Source organism: Anguilla anguilla, chromosome 3, assembly GCF_013347855.1.
Source record: "Anguilla anguilla isolate fAngAng1 chromosome 3, fAngAng1.pri, whole genome shotgun sequence".
NCBI classification, from domain to species: domain Eukaryota; kingdom Metazoa; phylum Chordata; class Actinopteri; order Anguilliformes; family Anguillidae; genus Anguilla; species Anguilla anguilla.
In genome coordinates this window covers 27859574-27885083 of record NC_049203.1, presented here as the reverse complement: position 1 = coordinate 27885083, position 25510 = coordinate 27859574, and the positions used below count along the sequence as shown (strand labels likewise).

General features: G+C 39.6%; 2 protein-coding genes across 8 annotated transcripts in view; both read right to left on the bottom strand.

The window, feature by feature from the left end:
- The window catches only part of vegfd (vascular endothelial growth factor D), a 12887-nt gene extending 10182 nt beyond the window's left edge, over positions 1-2705 (bottom strand). The window contains exon 1 of the mRNA XM_035409272.1: positions 2573-2705. Within this exon, the coding sequence (XP_035265163.1) occupies positions 2573-2659 (87 nt within the window). The 5' untranslated portion in view covers positions 2660-2705. The remainder of the gene's footprint in view (positions 1-2572) is intronic.
- Positions 167-25510, bottom strand: pir (pirin). 7 transcript variants are annotated; one of them, XM_035409267.1, is made up of 10 exons: positions 25466-25510; positions 23224-23334; positions 21448-21540; positions 15889-15969; positions 15041-15247; positions 10260-10344; positions 9600-9644; positions 9293-9375; positions 8832-8916; positions 167-4412 (listed from the first exon to the last, which is right to left on the bottom strand). In XM_035409267.1, exons 2-10 carry the CDS (start codon positions 23314-23316, stop codon positions 4297-4299), a joined length of 888 nt encoding a protein of 295 aa, XP_035265158.1. In that variant the 5' UTR covers positions 23317-23334; positions 25466-25510; the 3' UTR covers positions 167-4296. The 7 variants fall into 7 exon arrangements, 6 of the variants coding, with proteins under 6 accessions (XP_035265158.1, XP_035265156.1, XP_035265157.1 ...); XM_035409265.1 differs by having other exon boundaries at positions 23224-23349; positions 25467-25482; XM_035409266.1 differs by lacking the exon at positions 25466-25510 and adding an exon at positions 25020-25459 and having other exon boundaries at positions 23224-23332.

Sequence of the window (25510 nt, the reverse complement as noted above, 5' to 3'; positions counted from 1 at the left end):
ACCAGTGTTAATGGAGGAATAATCAGCGAACCACTGATGACTTACAGCTGTTTGTGGGCGGACCTGATGTCAAGGACCATCACAAATTACCCATGCCAGAAAACAATAATACAAAAAGATGAGAGCTCTGTCTCAGGAGATCACAGGTGGAAATTTCGACATCTCATTGGAATAATAATAATAACTTTATTTGTATAGAACCTTATGAACATAGGATGCATCACAAAGCGCTTCAGATAACATAAGAGTATCAATTATCAAGCAATTATCTAGTAGTTTTATAGCAATAATAGAATATAAGAAAATTGTAAAAAGAATTATTAAAATAAATAAAATAATAGCTCTGTTTGGGCAATTTCCCCCCAGCTCATGTCAAAACATGATACCCACTTTGTTGCATCCGCCCACGTGTCTTGTGGTTGCGTTCGTTTGTGAGTTGGGCAGCCCCACGATGGTGGTCTCCCACCCTGCAGTGGGCCCACGAGGAACAGCTGGGCCCAGGAAGTTGCCTGCTGACGGCGGGGCTTCCTCCAGCCACCTGTCCAGCTACGCCCGAGGGCACAACACGCCGGGGTGGGTCAGGAATGGGAAAGCCCTCACAGAGGAACCCTGCTGTGGTCCACTGCGCAAGGTTTACAACTGCAGCACTGCGCCGTCACACAGCTGCGCCGTGAACATGTTCAGACCAGAGCACCTTTCATTTTTTTCCCCACAATGAGCTACTGTGGAGAGCCGTCTCGGGCTAATGCTGGGAGAGCCGGCACAGGAAGGGCTGGGGAAAGTGTGCTGCTCTCTTTCTTTTTCTAGATTTACTGCCCTTAGCAGTGTTAGCCAATCAGGCAAAGGTGCTCTGGCTGGGCAGCTTCTCAACACTTTTTGAGCTTGTAAAACATGCCATGCTGATTAAGTTCCTTCATCACTAATGTAAAAGAAACTATACAAATAGTGGCCTTGTTTGTATCTCTCAAATAAGCAGAGCCATGCCTTCCACAAAAATTGGATGCAAATTACCAGACATTCTGTGTGTTTTATTAATATTAACCAAATAGCATCGCAAGCTATTTACTGCATTGCACTTTGGATCCGATTTTAAAATATTTGTTTCGTTTAACCATTTGTTTGTTTGACAGTAACTGCAAAGGTTGTAGGTTAAAAGAAAGAACAGGAGAAAGAAAGAAAGAGGAAAGGAGAGCAGAGGTGAATCCAGCCATCGTTTTACGAGATGGGAAACCCACAGAAAGGATGGAAAAGTCAAACTGCCGAAGCCTGGGACAGGAAGGGCTGTCATGCAATATGAAAACTGGGCCGCTGACGCACATCTCTGTTTGGGCGATTTCCCCTCAGCCCATGTCGCAACATGAGCACTTTGATCCTTTCAGCATGTTTAAGGCTGAGACAGGCTGCTTCCACTTAAACCAGACAAAGGCAGCAGAAAAGGGAGGGGAGGGGGGGAGTCAGGGAGTTTTCCAATTGCAATTTAAGGCAGGGAAAAACCAGGAGCTAATGAGAAGCAGGGGCCACAGGCGAATGGGTGGGGGGAGGGGAGTGACTGGATGTGTATGAACTTCAAAAGCTCCGCTACCTCAGGGCGCTCTCACGCACATTCACTCATGGCCTCGCTGAGCTCTGCTGCATTATGCTCTATTAACAGAAACCCTGGGAACCAGCTCCAAAGTGTGCTGTCTTTTTTAATTAATTTGCAACAATTACATAAGAAACAGCAACAACACAAAAGCCGACAGAGGCTAAATTATTTAACCACTGACTATTAATATCTGTGACAAATTCACAGGGGAAATCCTGCTGCCACTTATTTATTTCCTCAAATATTCCTGACCTGTGGAACTAGAATCTGAACCTGGTGGTATTTTACTCATTGGTATTTAAGTACCAACATAAATTTAACTTGAGTATTTCCACATCATAAACAGCTTATGATATTCCCTTTAGCTGCTTAAGGCACAATTTTACTGCCACCAGTTATACTAGATACACACAGACCGCAGGTGACATGAAGGAAAGAGAAAACAACAACAGGAATTCAAATAGAAACTTTTGAAACATTATGCGTACTGCTTTCTATGAGATTTCATCGTTATGATATTGTCAAATGATAGTTAAATGCCTTTAAGCTACAGGATACTTTGGACTGCCTTGAGGATCAGTTTAATTTCAGACATGGTCAAGTTTTTCATTCTGACTCAATGCCGTTTCTTCTATTATCAGACATACAGTATATCACATTTCTAGTCTGAAATGTAACTGAAATGGTCTTTCACGGTTTCTGAAATATATCCTCCTAATATTTAAGACTACAACATGATTTACAAAAAAAGACATTACTCTATACAAAATGAAAAACAAAAACACATATATTTCATTGTGGGATAATTCGGTCTTCTGTAATTCCTTTAATTAGCAAACAAATATTGCAGATTCCTAGTCTGATAACAGAGCTGAAATGTATAATCCTAGTATCTAAGACAGAGAGACTCAAACACGTTTAACAGTGTAAGTTGCTATAAAGTGGTCAGGGTTGAGTGAAGCCAGGCATGCGAGCACGATCTCTTACTCTGTGAGAGCCGCGGTCCTCCTGCGCCAGCAGCTTTGCGCAGTAAGCCACCAGCAGTTGCACCACCATGAGAGAGCGTGTCTTCATCACTGCTGCGGTCTCCTGGAAGCGTCCTGTACTGGGATCAGTCGGAGAGGCGTGGCTTCGCTCAGCAGGAGATGCAAACCAAGGCTCCGATGCAGACGCAGAGGAGCTCTTACAAATCTGCGCATGAACAGAGGGTAAGGGGATCCTGTCCTGGAGCACAACCCGGTGCAGAGTGCGCACAATAACCCAGAAATAACCAGAGAGCGTAGCTGAAGTGGACTGCCTGAGGTGCTGCCAACACCAGTGTCCACAGGCGCTCCTCAGGACAGCTGAATGAGGAAGTGGGAAGCCCAAAACAAACCTACAGTAAATAACTCATCCATGTCCCTACCCAAGTAAAGTTCCGTTGTTTATACAGTGCAAAATGGGGACAGCTTTGTGGGCCAAAGCCAAGGACACGAGACCTACTCCTCGGTCAGTTCCCATCCTTCATGGTCCTGGCAGTGTTAGCACCAAGCTTCTTCCCTCTCAGGGTTTGATTAGCTGTCTCTTTATCGCTGTGCTCCCAGTGTTAGTTGTACCCAGCTTGTATGGACTTGCAGAGGAGCATATGTTTTAAACGTGAGCCAGACCTCAGAGAGGGATCAAATAGCTTTTTTATTCTGGCTCCAATCCCACCCAAGCCGATTGCCTGGACAAGACTGGGAGGGGAGGAGAGCACTTCTGATTGGTAGAGCAAGGCATCATTCTTTTTTGTCTGAAATGAGCTAGAAATATGAGATGGGCCTCACCACTGCTTCAATTGACAGCTCATGCTCAAGAGAACTGCGTCACTGACAAAAGAAGAGCGAACTACTCTGATTGTACAACTCAGACTGCGGAAGTGGTGGTGCTGTAACCAATGGTTTGCATATATCTGTGTCATTGTGAGATATTACACATTACACTACAGGATACAATTAAACATTTAAAATGAATACTAGTCCTTTTAAAATTATTTATCTTGCAAATTATCTTTGGATAAAAACAGCAGTTGCTTCTTTCATTCAAAATCAAAGTTAAAATTAATATTTTTTTCAAATTAACTTTGTTTTAAAGCTAAATTTCACAGTGATTGGATGTGGTGATGATTTTCAAGAATATTTGTAGCTAAACACTGATGGTCATCACTTTGCAGCATTTGATTTGTTTGATAAAAGCTATTCTTCAAAATTCAACTGTTTCTAGAATGTGAAAATGTTAACATAGACATGATATAGGCATGATAACGCCTCCTCCTCAGATGACTTCATGATTTTCACAATTTCAGTTCCAATTAAAATCCAAATTGTAAACAATAAAACATATTACTCACACATTCTCTTTATGATGCAATTACAGAATTCCTATAGATACAATTAAATAATTTCAGGATTACCCGTATGACTGCCCAATAAAATATAAAAAGACTGGAATAAATTTTTACATCATTACATTGTTACCTACACGGTTACCTTCTATTAACAGTGCACTCATCAAGAAGAGACAACAGAAAGTTGGTATTAAATAGAAACTAACATTAAACTTAAGATCAATAACCTTATTTCACACCGCAGCTTGTTCCAACAACCAGAAAATGAAAAATAATTCTTGCAGCAATATAGAATGTATAGGCAAGCAATATAAGTCTTCTCATACATTCGTAACTTCCTGGGCATTCAGGAATAGCGAATGGTGGATTGCCATGTCTTGGCCCTCTCGAATCCATTGGTCCCAGATCTATAGTCATTGATTGCTTGGTTGATTTCATCTTCTGTGTTCATAACAAAAGGACCTTGAGGAAAGAGAAACATTAATCTGAATTAATCTGCATGTTGACACAGCAAACATTCTAATTTAATTTTTTTTTTAAAGTTAATGAAAAAAATGTATCAGTAGCAAGAATGATTCATAAGAACACGAAACACTATGAAATGGGTCTACTTTTTTCCTCATTTAACACATGGAGCAAATGCTCGTACATACTGTATCATGATCCTGCTGCGTTCAGCAAGGTATGTATTTGTGGGATTTGGTTCTTAAAGCAGTCGTTTTTCGATTAACACTCAATTTAGTTTGCCGCTAACAAATTATAAATGAACGGAAGTGGTTTTTGTCAGGGCTTCTGCAAAGACTTAATAGACAGATAATAAATACACGAATATAACTACCTAGCTACAGAATTGGTCTTGTTGATGTTACTGATAAAATGATTAGCATGCCAAGTAATCGTTACAATGTTACATGGATTGTTAGTGAGTTGTAAAGTAGCCTATACCACCAGCTGGCTAACATTAACTAATATACCGTGACATCTTCATATACATACTATTTTAACACCAGTTTTAGCTTTCAGGTGAGTGAATTAAGAATTTTACTATAGGCACACCTCTAAAGTGTCTTTAAAAAATCATGCTTACCCTTGTCTTTTGTAACCAAGTATAGAGACAGGATGAGTGTGCTTTATAATATCTAAGGATTTATGCTATCTTAGAATATGTAATTTGTAGAGTAATTTTTGACGACTGACTTGTCTGGACTCCCCAGCTAGATGCGCATTGGTGCCTCCTACTTATACAGTGCCTTTGGCTGCCAGTTATAGGCAAAAACAAACAGGCAAAGGTTCATTTGCAAACTATACACAACTATACAGCATGCACTGGTTCAGCACCTGGTGAATATTACTATATTACTATAATATTACTTAGTTTTTATCAGTTTTTCAGAGGCCTAATGTATTATGCTGCTACAAATTAGCAGAATCAGAGTCATATTTTGGGATAAATTCAAGATCAGCAGTCCAAAATGGTAACAGAACTGATTCCACTGGCCCATCACATGGCTGAGCCACATTAGGATTAAGAGATTATGCCAAACAGAACAACTGTCATCTATTTAAATTTCAACCCTTAACCAGGTCAACGGAGAAGTCATTCATTTTTTAGTGACAACCTGGGCAATAAATATGGGTACAGAATGCAAAGGACTGAGCAGAGAATCAGACTATGTAACTGCCATGGCACAAAATAAAATAAAATAAAATAAATGTATAAATAAATAAACAAATTAGTCTAACATCACACTTCCAGCCCTGCAATAATTAAGCAATAACTCACAACAGGCAGGTGATATAATCACAATATACCATGGCTTGGACTGAGTTATTGCTTGCATTACACGGTTAGCAAATATGATAATATAGATATTATAGACACAATCCAATTAAAATAGTTTTGATCAATAATTTCGTTACAAGAGTAATTTACAAGAAAGTAGCTCCCGGCCTGCACATAGTGTCATGCGGTTGCTATGCAATGTTAGTAAACTCTGGTTCTGCCAAGCTTGCTAGCATTAGTGAGGTAACAAGAGTTTAAGCCATAATGATGTTTATTTCTATGTTCCCATTAATTGTGCAACCACTGAAACACTGTCCAACATCATTTTTTTTAATTTAACCTTTATTTACCCAGGGAAGGTTCGCTGAGCACGGATGCTCTTTTGCAGGAACGCCCTGCTTCACACTCATACATGTTCACACCGGGCTGCCCAGTACAACCACAATCCTCTATTGTTGGCCACTGAGCAGCTCCACTGCAGGGAGAGAACATTTTATTAGCCAATTAAATCAGGGGATGATTAGGTGGCAAGTTTTTGCGAGAGCCAGATCCGGGATTTTAGCCAGGACACCGGGGAACCGCCTACTCTTTGCAAATAGTGTCATGGGATCTTTAATGACCACAGTGAGTCAGGACCTCGGTTTAATGTCTCATCCGAAAGACAGCATCTCCTACAGCACAGTGTCCCCGTCACTGCACTGGGGCATTGGGGTTTATTTGACCAGAGGGACGATTGCCCCGTGCTGGCCCACCAACACCACTTCCAGCAGCAACACAGTATTCCCTGGTGGTCTCCCATCAAAGTACTAACCAAGCCCACACCTGCTTAGCTTCAGCCAGTCCGCAGGAGCAGAGTGCATGGTGGTATGGCTGCTGGCTAACAGTGGCTATCAGTGGCTATCAGTGGGATCACATCGTGTAGGCCTACTCAATTTATTTGGTGGAGGAGGCACATTGCTCAGCGTGGTGAGGATTCTGCTCGACCTTCTCCAGTCCCCGAGTTTCAATAGATCTGGAGAGAGCTCTCACTCCTGTGCCCGCTTACGGACATAATCTCTCTCGCCTCAAGACCCACATCAGATAGTTTGAAGTGTTTCCATTTTGTGAAAGGGTTTTTTTATTTTGACTTGAATGACTGCTTAGCCTTGGAGTGATTGAAATAGAGCTGTAAAGAAACAGTAGACATCATGCTGCTGCCTGACATGTCTAAAACCTTCCTAAGTTCTCACATGTCATGCCCCTGCTGAGATCACTCCACTGGCTACCGGTCGCCGCCAGGGTCAGGTTCAAAGTCCTGACCCTCTCCTACACTGCAGCCAACCAGACAGCCCCCGCCAACCTACAGAACATGATTCAATCCTACACGCCTGCTCAACCACTCCGCTCTGCTGCAGCAGGGCGACTTGCACTCCCTGCCATCTGGGTGAATGGTTTTTGGTCGTCCCAATCACAGAGCTTCTCTACACAAGCTCCCCAGTATCGGAACGACAGTGGGTCAAAAGTTTACATACACCATGTTGACTGTCTCTTTAAACAGTCTGGAAGATTCCAGAAATTGATGTAATGACTTTTTAGAAGCTTCTGATAGGCCAACTGTCATAATTAGGAGTTCATGGGGCACCTGTGGCTGTATTTAAGGGCCTACATTTAGAGCCACTGTCTTTTTGCCCTTGATCCCATGGGAAAATCCAAGAAACTCAGCCAAGACCTCTGAAAAGTATCCCAGGGCTGAACAAACTTTGGCCCGAAAGGTTCAAATGAACCCCAAGACAACCACAAAGTAACTGGTGAAGGAGTTGGAAGCATCAGGTACCAAAGTATCTACATCCACCATTCAGAGAATCTTACATCGCCATGGCCTGAAAGGAAGGAAGAAGCCCCTACTACAAAACCAGGATAAAAAAGCCAGAATGAAGTTGGCAGGCGATCACCAGGACAAAGACCTAGCCTTTTGGAGGAGTGTTCTGTTTGGCCAAAATGATCAGCGCTGCGTATGGAGGATAAAGGGTGAGGCATTTAATCCGAAGAACATCATCCCAACTGTGAAGCATGGGGGTGGCAGCATCATGTTGTGGGGGTGTTTTTCTGGAAAAGGGACTGGTACACTTCAGAAAATAGATGCCATCATGAGGAAGGAGGATTATTTACTGAAGCAACACCTCAAGACATCAGCTAGAAAGTTCAAACTTGGTCGCAACTGGATCTTCCAGCTGGACAATGATCCTAAGCATATCTCCAAAGTTGTAACAAAATGGCTTAAAGGCAACAAAGTGAAGGTATTGGAGTGGCCATCACAAAGCCCTCATCTGAATCCCATAGAAAATGTGTGCACTGAACTGAAAAAGCGTGTCCAACCAAGGAGGCCCACAAACCTGACTGAGTTACACCAGTTCTGTCAGGAGGAATGAGCAAAGATTCCAGTATTGTGAGAAGCTTGTGGAAGGCTAACCCAAGCGTTTGATTCAAGTTAAGCAATTAAAAGGCAATGCCACCAAATACTAACAAAGTGTATGTAAACTTCTGACCTGCTGAAAATCTGATATACATAAAAGCTGAAATAAATCTGTCTCTTAGCTATTATTTTGAAATTACCTCTGATGGAAATAAAGTAGATACCCTAACTGACTTAACACAGGAAACGCATGGTAACATGAAATCTGTGGAGTTGTGAAAAATTGAGTTTGAATGTCTTTAGCCTAGTTTGTAAACTTTTGGCCTCAGCTGTAACTTTCTGACCTAGCCTATGCTTACTGTGTGAACTGGATTTAATGTGTTCATGGCTATAGATAACTGTTACATAATGAGTACAGTACCTTATCGGACCCACGTTTTGCAGTTGTTCCAATGACCTTCGGTATGCACTTATTGTATGCCGATTTGGATAAAAGCATCTGCCAAATAAATGTAATGTAATCATAGCCACATGATATATGGTTATTATACCATGGCTATTAAGATTTTGCCCTTCCTGTTTTATAATGTATACATATAAGATACATATATACAGTAGGTTTTCCAGAGACACCCAATGTTACCTTTTCTGATTTATTAGTAATATTTCTAAATACATTTTTTTATAACAAAGTCAGTCACTTTGCCTTTGGATGCAGTCCTACCATGTCGAAAAACTGGCTCATTGATTGGCTCTCCAGCAATCAGGACAAAGTGGGATACCTCAGATGTCTATGAAAAAAGAAAACAGTTCTTATTCTATGGATGCTGTAGGATTTGTAATGACGTAGTTGGCAGGAAAACAATATTCCAACTTGCAAAGGTGTAGAACAGGTATATCAGTTAGCACACTGCCTGTATTGTTTATTTTAAACAGACTCCTTAGATGATCTTGATCAAGGCTATGGATAATTCTGGAAACAATCTTCTGGAAACAATCGGGATTAAACATTGTTTACACCATTTGACCTGTTTGAGAATCTCTTTTTCTCATATTTCTGTGGGGAACTGAAAACTGGCTTTGTGCTGTACAGATATGTGGTATGCCCTGTCAACATGTTACACAGTGGATGCTATTTCTACCATTCCAGTATCAGCTGAACAGTACCTTATTTTCAAATTTCACATGGTCTCCATCACTAAAAACCACAGTGTGATGCGGTTCTATTATTTTCTCCTCATCATCAGGGCCTTAGAAAGAAACAAACAAAGAATTAATACCTGCAAATATTACATGACTGAAGTGCCATTTTATAGAGGTGCCGTATTATATAATATTTAATAATACAGCCTTTTCACCCACTAAAATTTTGTAGATGCCAGATTTATTAAAAACATTTTAACAGTGCTGATAACTATTTGATTGCATGACTAATGTTTATTTCAGAACAGGTAAAAATGGAAGCTTGACTTACCAACATGAACAGATCCTGAGAGCGTGTACATGATTGTGGTCCATCCTATAAAAATGAAAATGAAAATAATTTCCAGTATCAAAAAAAATAAATCAAATGAAAAACAGAAAAATCAGTCCGAAAACACTAAAAACTAAAATGATATGCATTTAAAACACTAAGGTCAACAGGTTCAAAGAGCTTTACAATAACAATAAAACCAATAATAAAACCCCATATTTAAAGGAAAGCCCAAAAACAATAGAACCAAAGCATACTCAAAATTTATGTAAAATTTGTAAAACATGCAAAAGCTAGGTAACTCAAGGAAACTCATATGCCAGACAAGAGCCCCCTTGTTGAATTTGATTTAAAAAACATCATTTCTTTGCTTTAATGCAAATATTTCATACTAATGTCTACATTTCATCTGTGGTCCCTGGGCAAATAATAATAATAATGGTAATAATGATGTGGGTAACAGTACAGTTATAAATACAATAGTCTCCTCAATTACAGACAATCATTAAACATCACGGGTAAAAAAATAATATGATCAATATTAGCAGATAGGACCAAAGTTTGCTCTAGCTATATCAGTTGATGGATGGACCCTTATATGCACATTTTATGACAGTTAAGAGATAATCCAGAAGACAAGGTGCATCTTTTCCTTCTTACCCAAAGGAACTGGTTGAATGTGCTTTGCTCCTTGCTCCAGTTTAAAATCAAGGTAGATTGTTGGAGTTCTTGTGTAGATTTTTGACTAAAAGAAAAGAAATAAGCAAATGCAAAATTGTATTTAAATGGCATGGTACCTAACGGGATAACAACCTCCCTCATGTCGTTTTCTATAAGACAGATATTTTTATTGTGCCTTAGACAGGAGGCCTGGAGAGCACACATTCCTTGCAGCTGGGAGGAAAATGTACTTGCAATGTTACTGAATGTTTCCAGGGAAATTTGTTGGCTGAGCGTTAATCTAGCAAAATGGGAGTACACCGTCTGACCAACAATAACCCCTCTAAACAGCATGAACATTCAATTGTCCCAGAATAACCCCACCAGGAAGCCACATTTGCATCTGAAATGTAAGGAGTCTGTCCAAAAAAAATCTGTTCTAAATTCTCTGATCCTGCCTGATACTTGTGTGAGTATCGTTTATGTGGTAGAATCACATGTCAGCCTGTGGGTCTTGTTTTCAGACAGTGAAACAAAGGAGCCTTAAAGACTGTTCTGGGAAAAACCAGACATGCAGTGTCTACCTTAATTTGTCCATGAAAATAAGTGGTAAAAAAAGCCCAAAATATTCTTAATTTACCTCAAACATCACTGTTTGTTGCTGATCTTGTATTTAAATTTGTGACCCTTGAACTAACCTATAAAGTTCTGTACCTATAAATGTCGAAAGTACAACCCCAATTCCTAAAAAGTTGGGATGATACATGAAATGCAAATAAAAACAGAAAGCAGTAATTTGTAAATTTACTTTGACTTGTATTCAAACAGAAACAGTTGATTAGGTAAAACATTAAATACCTTGGTTTTATACTGTTTTTGTTTGAATACAAGTCAAAGTAAATTTAAATTTCTGTTTTTATTTGCATTTCATTTACCATCCCAACTTTTTTGGAATTGGGGTTGTACAATGCACAAAGTTTATTACAAAAGTGACGGGTATAGCACAATGAATCAAAATAGAAATTTGTAATGCAATCAACTTTGTGAAACATCAGCAGATAGAAAACAGTGACAGCTCAATAAATTAAAAAAATAATACTGACAGGATATGAGTATTTGGCCATATATATGTTATATATTAACACACAATAACCTCTTCATGACAGAAATTTGAGTTTGTACAGCATGTGGCAGGCATAGAGTATATAACTTAATGACAATTACTGCAGATTACAATAATGTGGTGAAGACAAATGATCACAGGGAATCCTTGTGATTCTGCTCTGCTGATACAAGAGCCCAGAAAAGAGGCTTGTCAATAGTACACTGGGCCTCCGTCATTTTACTATTCTTGTTATCAGCATAACACTGGCTCTTCATAAAACAGGTTGTCTTGATCCTGGACCACTGGCTCTCCTGCTGTACTGCTTAAATAATCCCTCCTTCTGCAGCTCAGCTGATGTATGACAAGCTTACTGACAAAAACAATCACTTCAACAGCAAAGTTACAAATTTAGCACTTAATATGTGTGTATGCATGTGTGCGTATATGCGGGCGTGTCACATTTGATATCCGTGACACTGCAAATGAAAAAACTGTATAGGCCTCTCATTGCACAAGCTTTCCCATATAAACAATCTGCAGCACACTTAATAAGATTCACTGGCCTGTGAAGTAGAAGACAAATAAAATCTACTTGCGCATTAATATGACCCACTTTCAGCCCTCAGAACAGTGACCACAGTGGTTTTACTTGAACAATTGAAAGAAAACATTTAGCTATGGAAAACAAAGCCAATGCTTTTTTCCATGCAAGGGATTTTTATTTGAAGCTGCTATCAATTACGCTCAGTAAACGACTCCACATGCACTTCTGTATAAAATTTTACAAACACAAATAAAAGTCAGGGAAGAAAGGATGTGGTGGTGCGAACAGAAGCAGTCAGCAGAATCCCTACTCTCGATAAAAGTCACTTATTAACCCGGCTGCGGGTTTGATTCCTTGCACAATGACCACATGCTACATTAACATTGCCGTACCAGTACTTCATCTTCCTCAGGTCACACATAAACTAAAAAAGTCAACTGCTATAAACGTGAATTACTACCCAGCAAGCAAGCACATATTCGCCTGCCATTGGCAACAGCTGTCGACCAGGGTTATGTAACTCGACTGTGATCCACTAGCAACAGGACCATTTACCAACTACACTATAGGACCAAAAGTGTCCGGACACCCCTTGGTCTGGTGCTGTTTTTCATGGTTTGGGCTAAAGCCCTTAGTTCCAGTGAAGGTAAATCTTAATGCTACTGCATTATATCACATTCTAGACAAATCTGTGCTACTCCAACAGTTTTGCCCTTTACTGTTTCAGCATGACAATGCCCTTGGGCACACAATGAGGTCCCTATAGAAGTGGTTTAGCCGAGAACGGCGTGGAAGAACTTGACTGGCCTGCACAGAGCCTGGACCTCTACCCCATCCAACACCTTTGAGATCAATTGGAAAGCCAATTGCGAGCCAGACCTAATCGCCCAATCAGTGTCCGACTTCACTGATGCTGTTCTGGCTGAATGGAAGCAAATCCCTGCGGGAATGCTCCAACATTTAGTATAAAGTTTTCCCAGAAGAGTGGAGGTTGTTATAGTAGCAAAAGTGGACCAACTCCATATTAATGCCCATAATTTTGGATGAGATGTTGGATGTCAGGTATCCACATACGTTTGACCCTGTAGTGTATTTAGTTTTCTTTTGACAGCTGATCTGTATCTTGAGTGGCTGCTAGCAGGCTGCTGCAATTCTAAATTGCAAAATCCTGGTGTTCTGACTGCTGAGCCAATCGCATGACACTGAGAGGCAGATAATGTTGTCCTTGGCTTCTTGCATTTCCTCTTCCCTGGGAACCCACAGGCCACATTACTGCATTACAGTAGATAGGAAGAAATTATAGAAGGACACTGTCTATACACCATCTAACCACTGTCCAACCACTGAGACACAGACAAAAGTGAATACTTTCCTCTTGTTATAAGGAAAATAGAGCCTTGCGTAGGTACTTCTCAAGGCTGCTCAATCCTGTTGCAATCAAGGGTCAAAAAGTTCTCTTAGTGTTATTTTTTCAAGTCAGACCAAAGCTTTAATATGGTATGAATCCACTTAGCTGTCAGGGACAACATTTCTTTTATTCCTCTAAAAAAGAAATAAGCAATACACTGAGAAGTGTAGAACTGTGACACGTACAGACGGGAGACAAAGTCAAGAAAAACCTGAATAAATGATTTGAGAAAAATGATGAATGCTGATGCTTCCTTTCAGGTGTACTGCATGATACTATTAAGCAATTAACATCCTATCATGCCCTGTGGTATGTATAAAAATTTTGAGCAGTTGACCTCAATTTTGAATCAAAATGGCAAAAGGAAAAGATGTAAGTGACTTCAAAAGAGGGTTCATTATTGAGGCATGCATGGCAGAAGCTTCAGTCACAAAGACTAGCTAGTGTTTCAATAGGAATAGTGAATAAAATGACATCTGCATTTAGATCTATGAGAAAGACATAAGCAAATTATATGGCAATTATATTAAATTGTGGTCAAAAGTGCACATTCAATAACCATGATGCTTGTGCATTAGTGTGATATGTAAGGAAAAACAGAAGAGCAACTCTTCCTCAGGTGACTGAGAATGTCAGTGCAGGACGTGATAAGACTGTCAGCAAGAACAGTCTGTTGACAACTACATAGAGAGGGCCAGTATAGTAGAATTGCAGTGTGTAACCCCTCATTACAAAGATGAAAGCACGTTGAGAGTTCAGTGGTGCAAAAACCATAGGCAGTGGTCTTCAAAGATGTGGAATGAAGTGATATGGTCAGGATATGATCAATTGATTAATCCTTCACCATATTCTGGACAATTGGGCAGGTGCATGTGTGACTTGCACCAAAAGAACAGTACAGGCCTGAATGCTTGACCCCTACAGTGAGGGGGTCTGGTGGCTCTGTTATACTCTGAGGGGCATTTTCCTGGCATGGTTTTGGTCCACTTGTCCCCTTAGTGGGAAGGGTCACTGCAAATCAATGCAAAGTTATTCTGAGTGATCACCTTTATCCTATGATGCAGCATTTTTATCCTGATGGGAGTGGTTTCTTCCAGGATGACAATGCCCCATTGCTATGCTATAACCTTTGCAGTCACCAGATTTCAACCCAACTGAACACCAATGGTAGATCTTGAACCGATGTGTTAGACAGCGCTCTCCATTACCATCTTCAAAACACCAAATGAGGGAATATCTTTTGGAAGACTGGTGTTTGATCTCCAGTACAGTTCCAGAGACTTGTAGAATCTATGTCATGGTGCATTGGAGCTGTTCTGGCAGCTTGTGATGGCCCAACACCTTACTAAGACACTTTAGGTTTCCTTTGTTTTTTCCTTTTTTTTTCCTTTAATTTGTCACCCATCTGTATGTACTTGTTACAGTACATTTCTCCCTGCATACAAGCAACCCCTCTGGTCCAAATTTGCTGGCAGTCTGTCTACACAAGCTACACGTGTAGTGCCCTACTCCAACACAATGCCTGTGGTTGGCAGGAGGACTGCAGAGCAGATAGAAAAAGTGAATTGGTGTCTTGCATTTAGAGATTGCATTCATTCGATAGATAATCTTATACAGAGTGACTTACAACCAAAGAGAATGTGAGTGCATCCACTTTATATGAGCAGCAGTGCAAGACTTGGCTAACAACATTTCCACAGCCTTTGGGCCTGCTAACTTCGCACCTTCACTCCCAGAGCTTCGCCGGAAATGACAGCCACAGTGACTCCACTCCGGCTGGGTTTGGGGACCTCCTGGCTCTTCAGTTCCTGGTACTGGGGCTCCACCAACTTCTCTGATGCCCTCAGGTTCACCCACAGCTGTATGCCATGCATGGGCTCATCAGACACAGGCATTTCTGCATGGACCACCCCCCGGCCCGCTGTCATCCACTGAAAAACACAGAGGAGCGGTGAGCAAGGGAGCTCCCCAAAATTTTTTGTTCAAACTTGCTTAGGTTTTCGGAAGGCCATCAATCCATCTGCAGTTCATATATGAATCAACTCATTCTCATTTATTCCCAAAGGCATCAAGGACCAATATGAGCCTATTTCCCCCCCAAAGAAAGTATCCACAAGAGGGTTTAAAATGACACTTTCCCACCAAGTGTGGGAAAATTCCCTCTGTAATGATAGAGTTCAGAAAAGCATACTGCAGGTGTGGCAATCGTATGAAGGACACAGAATCAGTCAGTCAGTATGAAGGACAGAGCCAATCAGTACCCAATTTTATTATCCCCTGTTCCACTACCCTGTAAACTGAGCTTTGTATTGTACACTTCAGGGTTAATTAAGGCCAGTAGCTTCTGATTAGCTGGAGTACAGTCTCCGAAAAGTTTAGAATTCTTAAGTAAGGCTCTTTCACTTCACTAAGGAATTTCCAGCTGTGTGTGTGCAGTGTGTCCTTTATAACAATGGCAGTACATTGAGGAGGTGTCCATACGATTCCACATTAAACTTTCAAAAAGCAAAGATCTATTGATGCTATATACTACCAGTGTGGCAAATATCTCAAGGCAGGTAATACTTTTCACCTGCAGATCTCCAGGATGAAGTTTTCCACTGTGGCCACAGAAGTCTTCATGGGCTGAACATCCTTGTAAAAGGTACGTAACCTGCATTTTAAAGACAAATCGTTATTTTGAAAATGTAGGAAAGCTTGTGGTGTCTTCAGTGCCAATATTACATCATATCCATGTAAGCTTAGGTGAATGTGACTGTGTTTGTGTGTCTTAACTGGTCACACAAGTATTGGTACGCACTCATTTTTCTATTCACATTCACATTAGCACTGGAGTGAATAGCCATTAGTCTGCAATTGGTCCATCCAAATGTCACATGGATGGTTGCATCACAGTTGACCAGCCGGGGGTAGAGTTCAGCTTTATTTTCCTATGCCTATTGCGCATGGAAAAGATGAAAAGCCTAGGTGTTGTTCACTGCCCGTCTTTGGTTTAGGCTACAAAGTTTGAGAACTTTGTAATGGGCTAGAAACGAGCAGCCTATGTTTCTATGAACTATAGTGCTGAAACAGAACTTGCTGTTTGTGTGCGTTACCGAGTACGTTCACGAGTGTTTGCTGTCCCTGGTCTTGATCTTGTGTGTGTGTATGTATGTTTTAAAAATACAAAAAATGAATAATGCAATTTTGTGGCAGGTTTTGGGCAGGTTTGCTGCTCTGACTGGGCGGGTACATGTTTAAAATCTGGCAACACTGCTCAGTAGCGAGGAGTGACATAAAACAAAGAACACAGAGTTTGTTCTGAAACTGTTGAGCATACAGACTACAGTGTTCAGCTCCGGTGGTTCGTTTTCGAAGGTTAGCACATTTTTTTGCCATTTGGAGTATATTGCCTACTTCAGAGTATGAATAGCCATTAGACTGAACAGCCCTCAGAGAGTGAATCATCATGCATTTTCCATCAAAAACTACAGAATGGTGGTCTATAAGCTGGGAAAAGGCCAAAGCAGCAAAATAATATCCTGCTTGGCAGAGGATTGCAGAAATATAATAATTATAAAAATTGAGGAACAATATTAACCTGCATGGTTTAATCTATCATCTTTTGTCCATGCATTTTCTGATTGACAACATAAAGCTTCCATTTACTAATGCCTCCTGCTCTGCTTCTGAGAAAATGATGGACTCTTGCAAGGTTTTCATAGATGACTTCAGAATTTTCAAAGGTGAAATTGCACAACTGGCAAAAAATCTGTGATATTCTCCTACTTGATGAAAATGTGGATGATACATGTTTGGATGACCTCTCTCATCTGCTCATTTCATCTCTCTCATTCCTTGAGGAATTTGTTCACTTAAACACAAACAACTTTTTTGATTAGAACTAACCACGTAAACCTACCTAAAAAAACAGATGAAAGAGCTAGCCAGTTAAATAGCAGGACATAAATGACAGCTAGATTAACAAACAACAATCCAGCTAACATTGGTTTACTTCATACAGCATCTAGTTATACTACATTGATCACTATAAATAGCCAGATGGTAGGCTAGTTCATAGAAGGCAAGGTAAGTCATCTCTTTCTTAAGGATAGACTGCCACCTTGTGGTTTTGCTGGAAACTACATGGCTAGTCGCTGTCTGAGCATGAGTGCAAATACGAGTGTCTATGCCAGTGGTTCTCAACTCGGGCCAGAAAGGGCCGGTGTGGGTGCAGGCTTTTGTTCCAACCAAGCAGTTACACATATGATTCTACTAATCAAGGTCCTTAGTAAAGACTCCAAAGGTTGATTAGTAGAATCAGGTGTGTAACTGCTTGGCTGGAACAAAATCCTGCACCCACACCGGCCCTTTCTGGCCCGAGTTGAGAACCACTGGTCTATGCGATTGCCAATGCCAGTGAGTGTGAGTGGCATAGAAAATGTGAATGAGGGTGTCCATGCAAGTACCAGTATGAGTGTGAGTACAAATGCAAACACCAGTGTAACTGTAGTGTCAATGCAAATACATGTACAACAAATTAAGACAGACAGTCAAATGCAATCATAGACACGCAAGCACAGACAGATGATATAATGTTGGTATTAACTCGGCCTACTCCTTAATTATGCTTTGATGATCTGATTACTGGAAAGTTAAAACTTAGTCGCAACTGGGTCTTCCAGCCGGACAATGATCCTAAGCATACCCCCTAAAGTTGTAACAAAATGGCTTAAAGACAACAAAGTGAAAGTATTGGTGTGGCCATCACAAAGCCCTGACCTGAATTCCATAGAAAATCTGCACACTGAACTGAAAAAATTGTGTCCGAGCAAGGAGGCTCACAAACCTGACTGAGTTACACCAGCTCCGTCGGGAGGAATGGGCACAAATTCCGGCAAAGTATTGTGATAAGCTTGTTGAAGGTTACCCCAAGCGTTTGATTCAAGTTAAGCGATCTAAAGGCAATGCCACCAAATACTAACAAACTTTTGACTCACTGAAAATCTGATATAGTATATAAAAACTGAAATAAATCTGTCTCTTAGCTATTATTTTTAAATGATCTCTTATGGAAATAAAGTAGATATACCCTAATTGACTTAACAAAGGAAATGTATGGTAACATGAAATGTGTGGAGTTGTGAAAAATTGAGTTTGAATGTCTTTAGCCTAGGTGTATGTAAACTTTTTGCCTCAACTGTATTGGTAAATGGTAAATGGACTGCATTTATATAGCGCTTTACAATTGATGCCTCTCATTCGCCAGAGCAGTTAGGGGTTAGGGGTTAGGTGTCTTGCTCAAGGACACTTCGACATGCCCAGGGCGGAGTTTGAACCGGCAACCCTCCGACTGCCAGACAATCGGCCTTACCTCCTGAGCTATGTCGCCCCTATGTCGCTATGCCTCAACTGTATTAAAAGATAACATTGGTCATTTTCATTTTTTCAGTATCATCAACATACTGTATCCTATGAAAAGACCAAAGCTGATAATGTTTCTGTCCAAATTCAGTGAATTTATCCTGTGATCAATTATTGTCTATCTAGGCAATGCCGATATAACGTAAGTCATAGAACTCCATTGTTGTCTAAAAAGCATTAAAACAAGTCAAAGAGACACACTGTTGCTTTGGTCAGCATAATTGACCATTACAAAGAACCTTGCCTTCATAACGATTGCTTTTGATTGCGACACGGCACCAAAATACTGAAAATAGTGCCCATAAAAATGAACAATTTGCTCCATTTTGAATTAAATCTGATTAAAAAAATACACTGCCCATGTTTTTCATGATAATAGGTGGAATTTTCTGAAAATTAAAATATGTATTCCTGAGCTGTACTCAATCACTCTAGCGCACAACTGAAATGAATGGCCTTCCTCATTGCCAAAACTGTCAAAAAGTTCAGATAATTGGACAGAAACATTTTTGGTTTTGGTATTTTCATAGGATATACTACTATACTAAAAAAAATGAAAATTCCTGGTGTTATCATTTAATTGGTTAAAAGTCAGAATTTATAGGTCACCACTGAATTCTCCTGTGCATACTGGGGGTGACATGTCTGACAGTCGGAGGGTTGCCGGTTCGATCCCCCGCCCTGGGTGTGTCGAAGTATCCCTGAGCAAGACACCTAACCTCCAATTGCTGATTGGTATCTTGCATGGCAGCCTTTCACCGTTGGTGTGTGAGTGTGTGTGTGAATGGGTGAATGAGAGGCATCAATTGTAAGGCGTTTTGGATAAAAGCGCTATATAAATGCAGTCCATTTACTTACTTGCAGTCCAATTATTTACTTATGCGTGTGTATTTATGCATGTTGATTGTGAGATAGAAAGGGTACAGTAATTCTAAAATAAGGCTGAAATCTTTCAGTTCAACTGATACTGCGCATGTATATACATAAGCCCATCAGATAAACGGTCTATGACAGTTTTTGCTGTAATGGACGCTTCCTGGGCAGCAGAAGCACAATCCCTGTGCAGCTTCAGTAAGACTTTGCTTTGCAATCTAAACACGTAAGGCTGCTCAAATACCCTTTGAAGTTTTTATCCAGCAAAACTGGATAAAACAAATGAATCAATGTTCCAACAATTCTGCAGATATTCAGTGACACATCTGGATAAACTTTCACAGATGTTCACCCTTAGGAAAATAACCTGCTGGCGCACTGAAAGATACCATTGTGTTTCCAGTTTCTTTGTTCCAACACTGAATTCAGAGATACCATATAAACAAGCCAGGAGGGGACTGACTGACGTACAAGGTTATGATATATCTTTGAATGTCATCTTACTAGTCATCTTGAGTTCTGAATGCTTCAACAGAGGCAAGTTGTGATCAATGACTGAGTCACTTGAATATGCCATAGTGTTTCTTTCAATATGGTTTATAACTGTCATAACTGCTGTGACACAAGGGTCACCAAGACTGTGTGAATGTATCTCTCTATCCCAGGGCAGGACAGGATGGAGAGTGCCAGGGGTCAAAGGTTAACAGATGTCTCTCAGAGGCTTCCTGAGCTCCAGCTGAGGACAGCCTGTGACCTCAGAGCCATGCGACCTTGAGCAAACAAGCCATGACATGCAACCTGGGAGATCTACCACATTCAGTTACTATTGACAATCAACTGAAGATGAAATACATGGTTTTAGTGAAGACACACGAAAGACACCTACAGTACACCAGCGACATTGGAGCGAAACCTTCCCGAACAATAATGGACAAACGGAACATTCATCAACCATTAATTGTGTCTCTCACAATTTTAAACTGATTTTATATTTATTTATGGAGGGACGGCCTATTGAGACTGAGGTCTCTTTTATAGAGGAACCCTATTATGGTGTGACTCGCTCTTCATGTATGCCATTTTTGTAGATAGAGGTGTTTCAGGTTTGCCAGGAATATTGCATTAATATTAATATTCATTAATATTAATACTAATAAAATTCATATACACAAAACACAAATCTAATCTGTGAAATATGACCATCTATTTATATAATAGGGAATTTAATAAATGGCAATACTTACACATACAATATGTACAACACAATCTTACTAACACTTTGGTGGTATTATGTTGTAAAGATTCATTTGTAGACTGAATCTGTACAATATTCTGCTCATAATTACATTTTTGCTATTTTAGTTTTTGTAGTCTTAGAGATCCACACCAATGCTCAGTTTAATCCATTTTAGGTGTTCTTTGTCCTTGGCCATACCTCATAAATAATCATTAGGACAAACAAACCCACACCTAGTTTCCCAGAGGACATTGCTCTCATCACCTCCAATGTACAGCCATTACGAGACAGATTTGTTAACATATACAACACAAACTGTCACCCATCCCTAGACTACAGTATACAGTACGTTTATGTTCCTCAGATCATAATAACTGCAGTTGTTAATTCTTACTGTACCATACAGTATCTTACTGTAACGGTAACTACATTGTTCAATGTCAAAAATTCTCTATCGGTAATTCTGGTTATTCTGTCTGTCAGTCAGTCAGTATTTTCAGTTGGGTGCAACAGTACTGTTCATATTGAATATCTCATACCTCATGGTTGATTTATATGTAATCCAATAACACAAGTGAGGATGTGTAATAAAAAGTAAATTAAACTATAAATACTTACAGTTTCAAAGCCTCTGTGTGGGTGATCAGGAAATCCTCCTGGCTTGATGACTTTAAACTCATCTAACAACAAAAATGGGTCTAAATTTCTCAGCTGCAATCAAAGAGAGATTGGACATTGTTTTCACATAAGTCATCATGAGGTTCAGCAGTTTTTCCAAAGCAGTTCTCACCATTACTGTACTTTATCACATTATTAATGTTATTGTGCCAGTCATCCACGTCACTTTCCACTTAATGAAGAATGACAGCAATGTTCCCAAACTGTCATGTGCTGCATTCTGCATGGTTATTGGAACCATACACATGACAATAGCACATTTTTATAGTATTGGACTATACCTACTGCATAAAAACTTGCATGTTACAAATTGCAAATCCTTTCCTTAATCAACAAATCATGATGTTATGAATATGGCATTTAGGATTGTAATTCGTTAATTTAGAAGAAATTCACAGGTGTTTCAGGAATTTTAAAAAAAATGCCATATCAAACATTAAAACTTTCCCATTCTCTGCTTTCACTACACCTAGAAATCTCCAAGAATGTTCACAGTGGTAGGGAAAACATAATTACTTATTTCTGCTTAAGCAGGAAACTTGCTGGGGATGCACAACTCCAATTGCATTCTGAAATCAAGACCTTCCTGAACGTTCTGTGCAGCTAACCCCATGCTAGCATGGTACATGGGAAGCCTGCTTTAATATGCTGCTGTGTACTTAAAACTGAAGGCTTGCTGCGATTGACCTCAGCAGTTTCTATTGATTCCGTTATGCAGCAGCCCATGGCACATACCTCTGCCTAGGCCGTTTTGGGGGTATCCTGTTTATCTAAAGGAATTTTTCTTGGTCTTCATTAAGCAAGACAGTTTCGTAAGACAGTTTTTTTTTTATTGTAAATGTCTATTGTCATTGGGCCTCATTCACAAAACTTTTCTTAAATTATTCCAATTTTTGTTCTTAAAAATGTTCCTAGGAAAAACCAATATGATATTCATGACACATGCGTAGACCTTTGTTTTTGTGCATAACCCAGGCGTATGAGATGATGAATGCTGACTGTTTGTAAATTTTATGCGCAATCCTGTTTATGTGATTTGCATTAGGAAGCAGCCACGAACAAATACAGGTAAGAAAAAGATGATGAATGCCGAAATGTTGTTGGAAATGTTGTACACAGTTTACAATCAAATGTGATGGCACACATTTTGTGAATGAGGCCCATTATGTGTGTGTATATGGATGCATTGCTGCAACTGCAGAACTTATTGAATATGTCTGTATGCAGTGCGTCAGGCAGATACTGGCACACACAATCACTTTTTGTTTGACAGTCTGTCTAAGTTCACATTTGCTCCCATTTTCATTTAGAAAATGAATAGTTTTTATGGGGGTCACAATTAACCATAAATTGTATAATTTGCCAGGTGACTTTGCTGATCCCGTGCACACTCCATGATGATATATGCAATCCCTGTGGCCACCTGATTTAGGAAAACAGACAGCAGTTCTCAGCCCTGACCCTAGGTCTGTTGTTGTTTTTTTCACATCAGCAAACAATTCCGACCCAAAAAAACAGACGAGGTGAGTTCGTTGTGTAATAAACTGCTGCAATTGTTAAATTAACCGGAATGGAAATCTGTTTTGGAAAAAGTCAAATTGAGATCTCAATTTGAAATGATTTTCAAGTAATTTACCCATGAACTTCACTCCACTCCACACTCCATAGCACATGAATCTTCTGTGTCTCTGAGCATCTATGTTCCAGGACACGTACCTGTTCTCTGCCAATGCTCCTACGCACTCTTGCTCCCACACCTTCTGACTGCTCCACGCTAAGGACCACCTTCCCTACTCTTCGTATTTGCATTGCGATGGTATTTCAGCTCAGAGGGAAAAAAAACAAAAAAAATTTTTTAAAAAACAAGAATAAATACTTTGCAACATTAGGCAATTCAATAAATTGAAATGTATTATATTGACTATATATAAACAGGTGACTAATTAAAGGAAAAATCTGAATAAATGAGTGGAGAAACATAATGAATGCAAATGCTTCCGTACAGGTGTACTGCATGATAAAATTAAGCAATTAACATCCTATCATGCTGTGTGGCATGTATAAAAATGCTGAGCAGGCCCAGTTGACCTTGATTTGGATTAGGATGGCAAGAGGAAAAATCTCAGGGGCACAGCTGTGAGGGTTTTTCTTTTTTCTTTTTTTTAACGTTAGGTAAAGAAGAATTCAGTTAATACATGTGCATTTATTCTTCCTGGTCTTCTTCTGTTAACATTACTGTCCATCAGCTGGACCCTTCTGAGTGTGTACAAAACGCTGCACCCGGAAATTGTTAGCTTCATTGCAATTTTCCCACTGGGAATGAACTTCTTGCCATAATATGTTTACTTGGCCCCATACATCTAAGCCTAACTCCTCCTGCTTTGCCTTATTTCCTTAGTGCCTATTTTACTTGCACTACAGGCTAAAGGTATTAGGCTACCTGGGTTTTTTTTTTTTAAACTTAAGGTAGGTAAGATTTCACTCAATTTAATTACCCCTCCACCACCCTCCCACCCCTCCACCTCCCACTCTGCAAAATGATTGGATTGACTTTTAATTGTAATTAAACCAAATGAGGCTATTTTGAGTAAAGATTATAAGATTATTTTTTTTAAGTAAAAGTTGTTTTATGCTATTGTAGGTAGAACTTTAACAAAAAAAGTGGTTTTGTTATTCAATAAATGTGCAAATATTAAGTGAATTGTTCTTTACCTAAGGTTACCTACCGGACTGAATTGCAATGCAGATGTTAGAGACATCTAACATCTAACAGTAACATTTTCCTTTACCATGCATGTCAAATACTGAAAGTGTATGCTATATTTTAAATTGAGGTGTTTTCTATGGGCTATTGAACACGACAAACCTACTAATTGTTTGTCTGTCAGTAGAAAATCTACAGGGCTAGCTAACATGAATTTAGAAATGTGGCGTTGCAGGGTTAAAGCTACAGTAGCCTACTTAATAAGTAGATCAGTACAGGGGCAGCAGTGAATGCGAACTGTTTTTGAGTTAAAGAATATGGACATACCGGGCATGAAATAATTATCTTGCAGCAGTTTCTATACGACTGGTAATGTTACCAACCAGACCGAATCGCAACGCTGATGTTAGAAATGTATTTTAAAGGTGGCTGTATGTGTACTAACGTTATAGTCTGTCTCGTTAGCAAGGTAGTTAAACACAATGAAAATGCCTAAAGCGGAACTGTCTAATGTGTGGGTGTACTTTATTTCAGAAATATAATGTGTTTCCTGCAAAGATTTGACATGCAAAAGCAATAGCCTAGTTTAAATGTTGTATTTTAGCTAGCCAGCTAACCATTGTAATGAGTTTAGAAATTTGCTTCAGTCAGAGGAGATATTTGAACCCGGGTCTGTCATTCATGTTAATTTTTCGTTTATTTTTATATTTTATGAAAACAAATCAGGAGATTCTGAACGGTGTGGTAGAGAGCACTAAAATCAGCACCACCTGTAGAAAAAGAGATTATAGTCGACTGTCTACGTTACCAGGGTTCAGAATTTAGGGTTAGTAGTCCATCTTATTTCGTTCGTCAGCTATTGAAGCACGTATTCCGAATATTCCAATATAAAACTAATTTTATCACAGTCTCAATGTTCATATTAATGAAACTAAACTTCTTTTTTCTCAGAGTTAAAAATATAAAGTTGTCGCAACATAATTTTACATAGTCAAAGTCACGCAAACTGACAAATGACAAAGATGTGGGCTAAACAACAGAATGAGAACTGTGTGCACTTTCGAAATACTCAGAACACACTGTAGCAGTGACTCAGCGTTTTACCTGGCAGTTATCACAATCTTACTGTACATGATCACGTAATTGTCCAGGTTTACTCCAAACCAGACGTAGCTAACTAAATTGGTAATAGCTGGAAACAGGAATAGGGAAAATGTCTCAGATTGAAGCCGCATAGAAAAAAATTTCACTTACAAATATACACTGGCTCTTATTATTCTTCAAGTGCGAAGCAAGCAA

Excerpts from the sequence above, each read along its gene's own strand:
- pir (XM_035409267.1), bottom strand. The coding sequence starts at position 23,316 with ATGCAAATACGAAGAGTAGGGAAGGTGGTCCTTAGCGTGGAGCAGTCA. Across the intron at positions 21,541-23,223 it reads GGAGCATTGGCAGAGAACAG|CTGAGAAATTTAGACCCATT; the intron begins GTACGTGTCCTG and ends CTTTGATTGCAG. Across the intron at positions 4,413-8,831 it reads TGGTAGGACTGCATCCAAAG|GTCCTTTTGTTATGAACACA; the intron begins GCAAAGTGACTG and ends TCTTTCCTCAAG.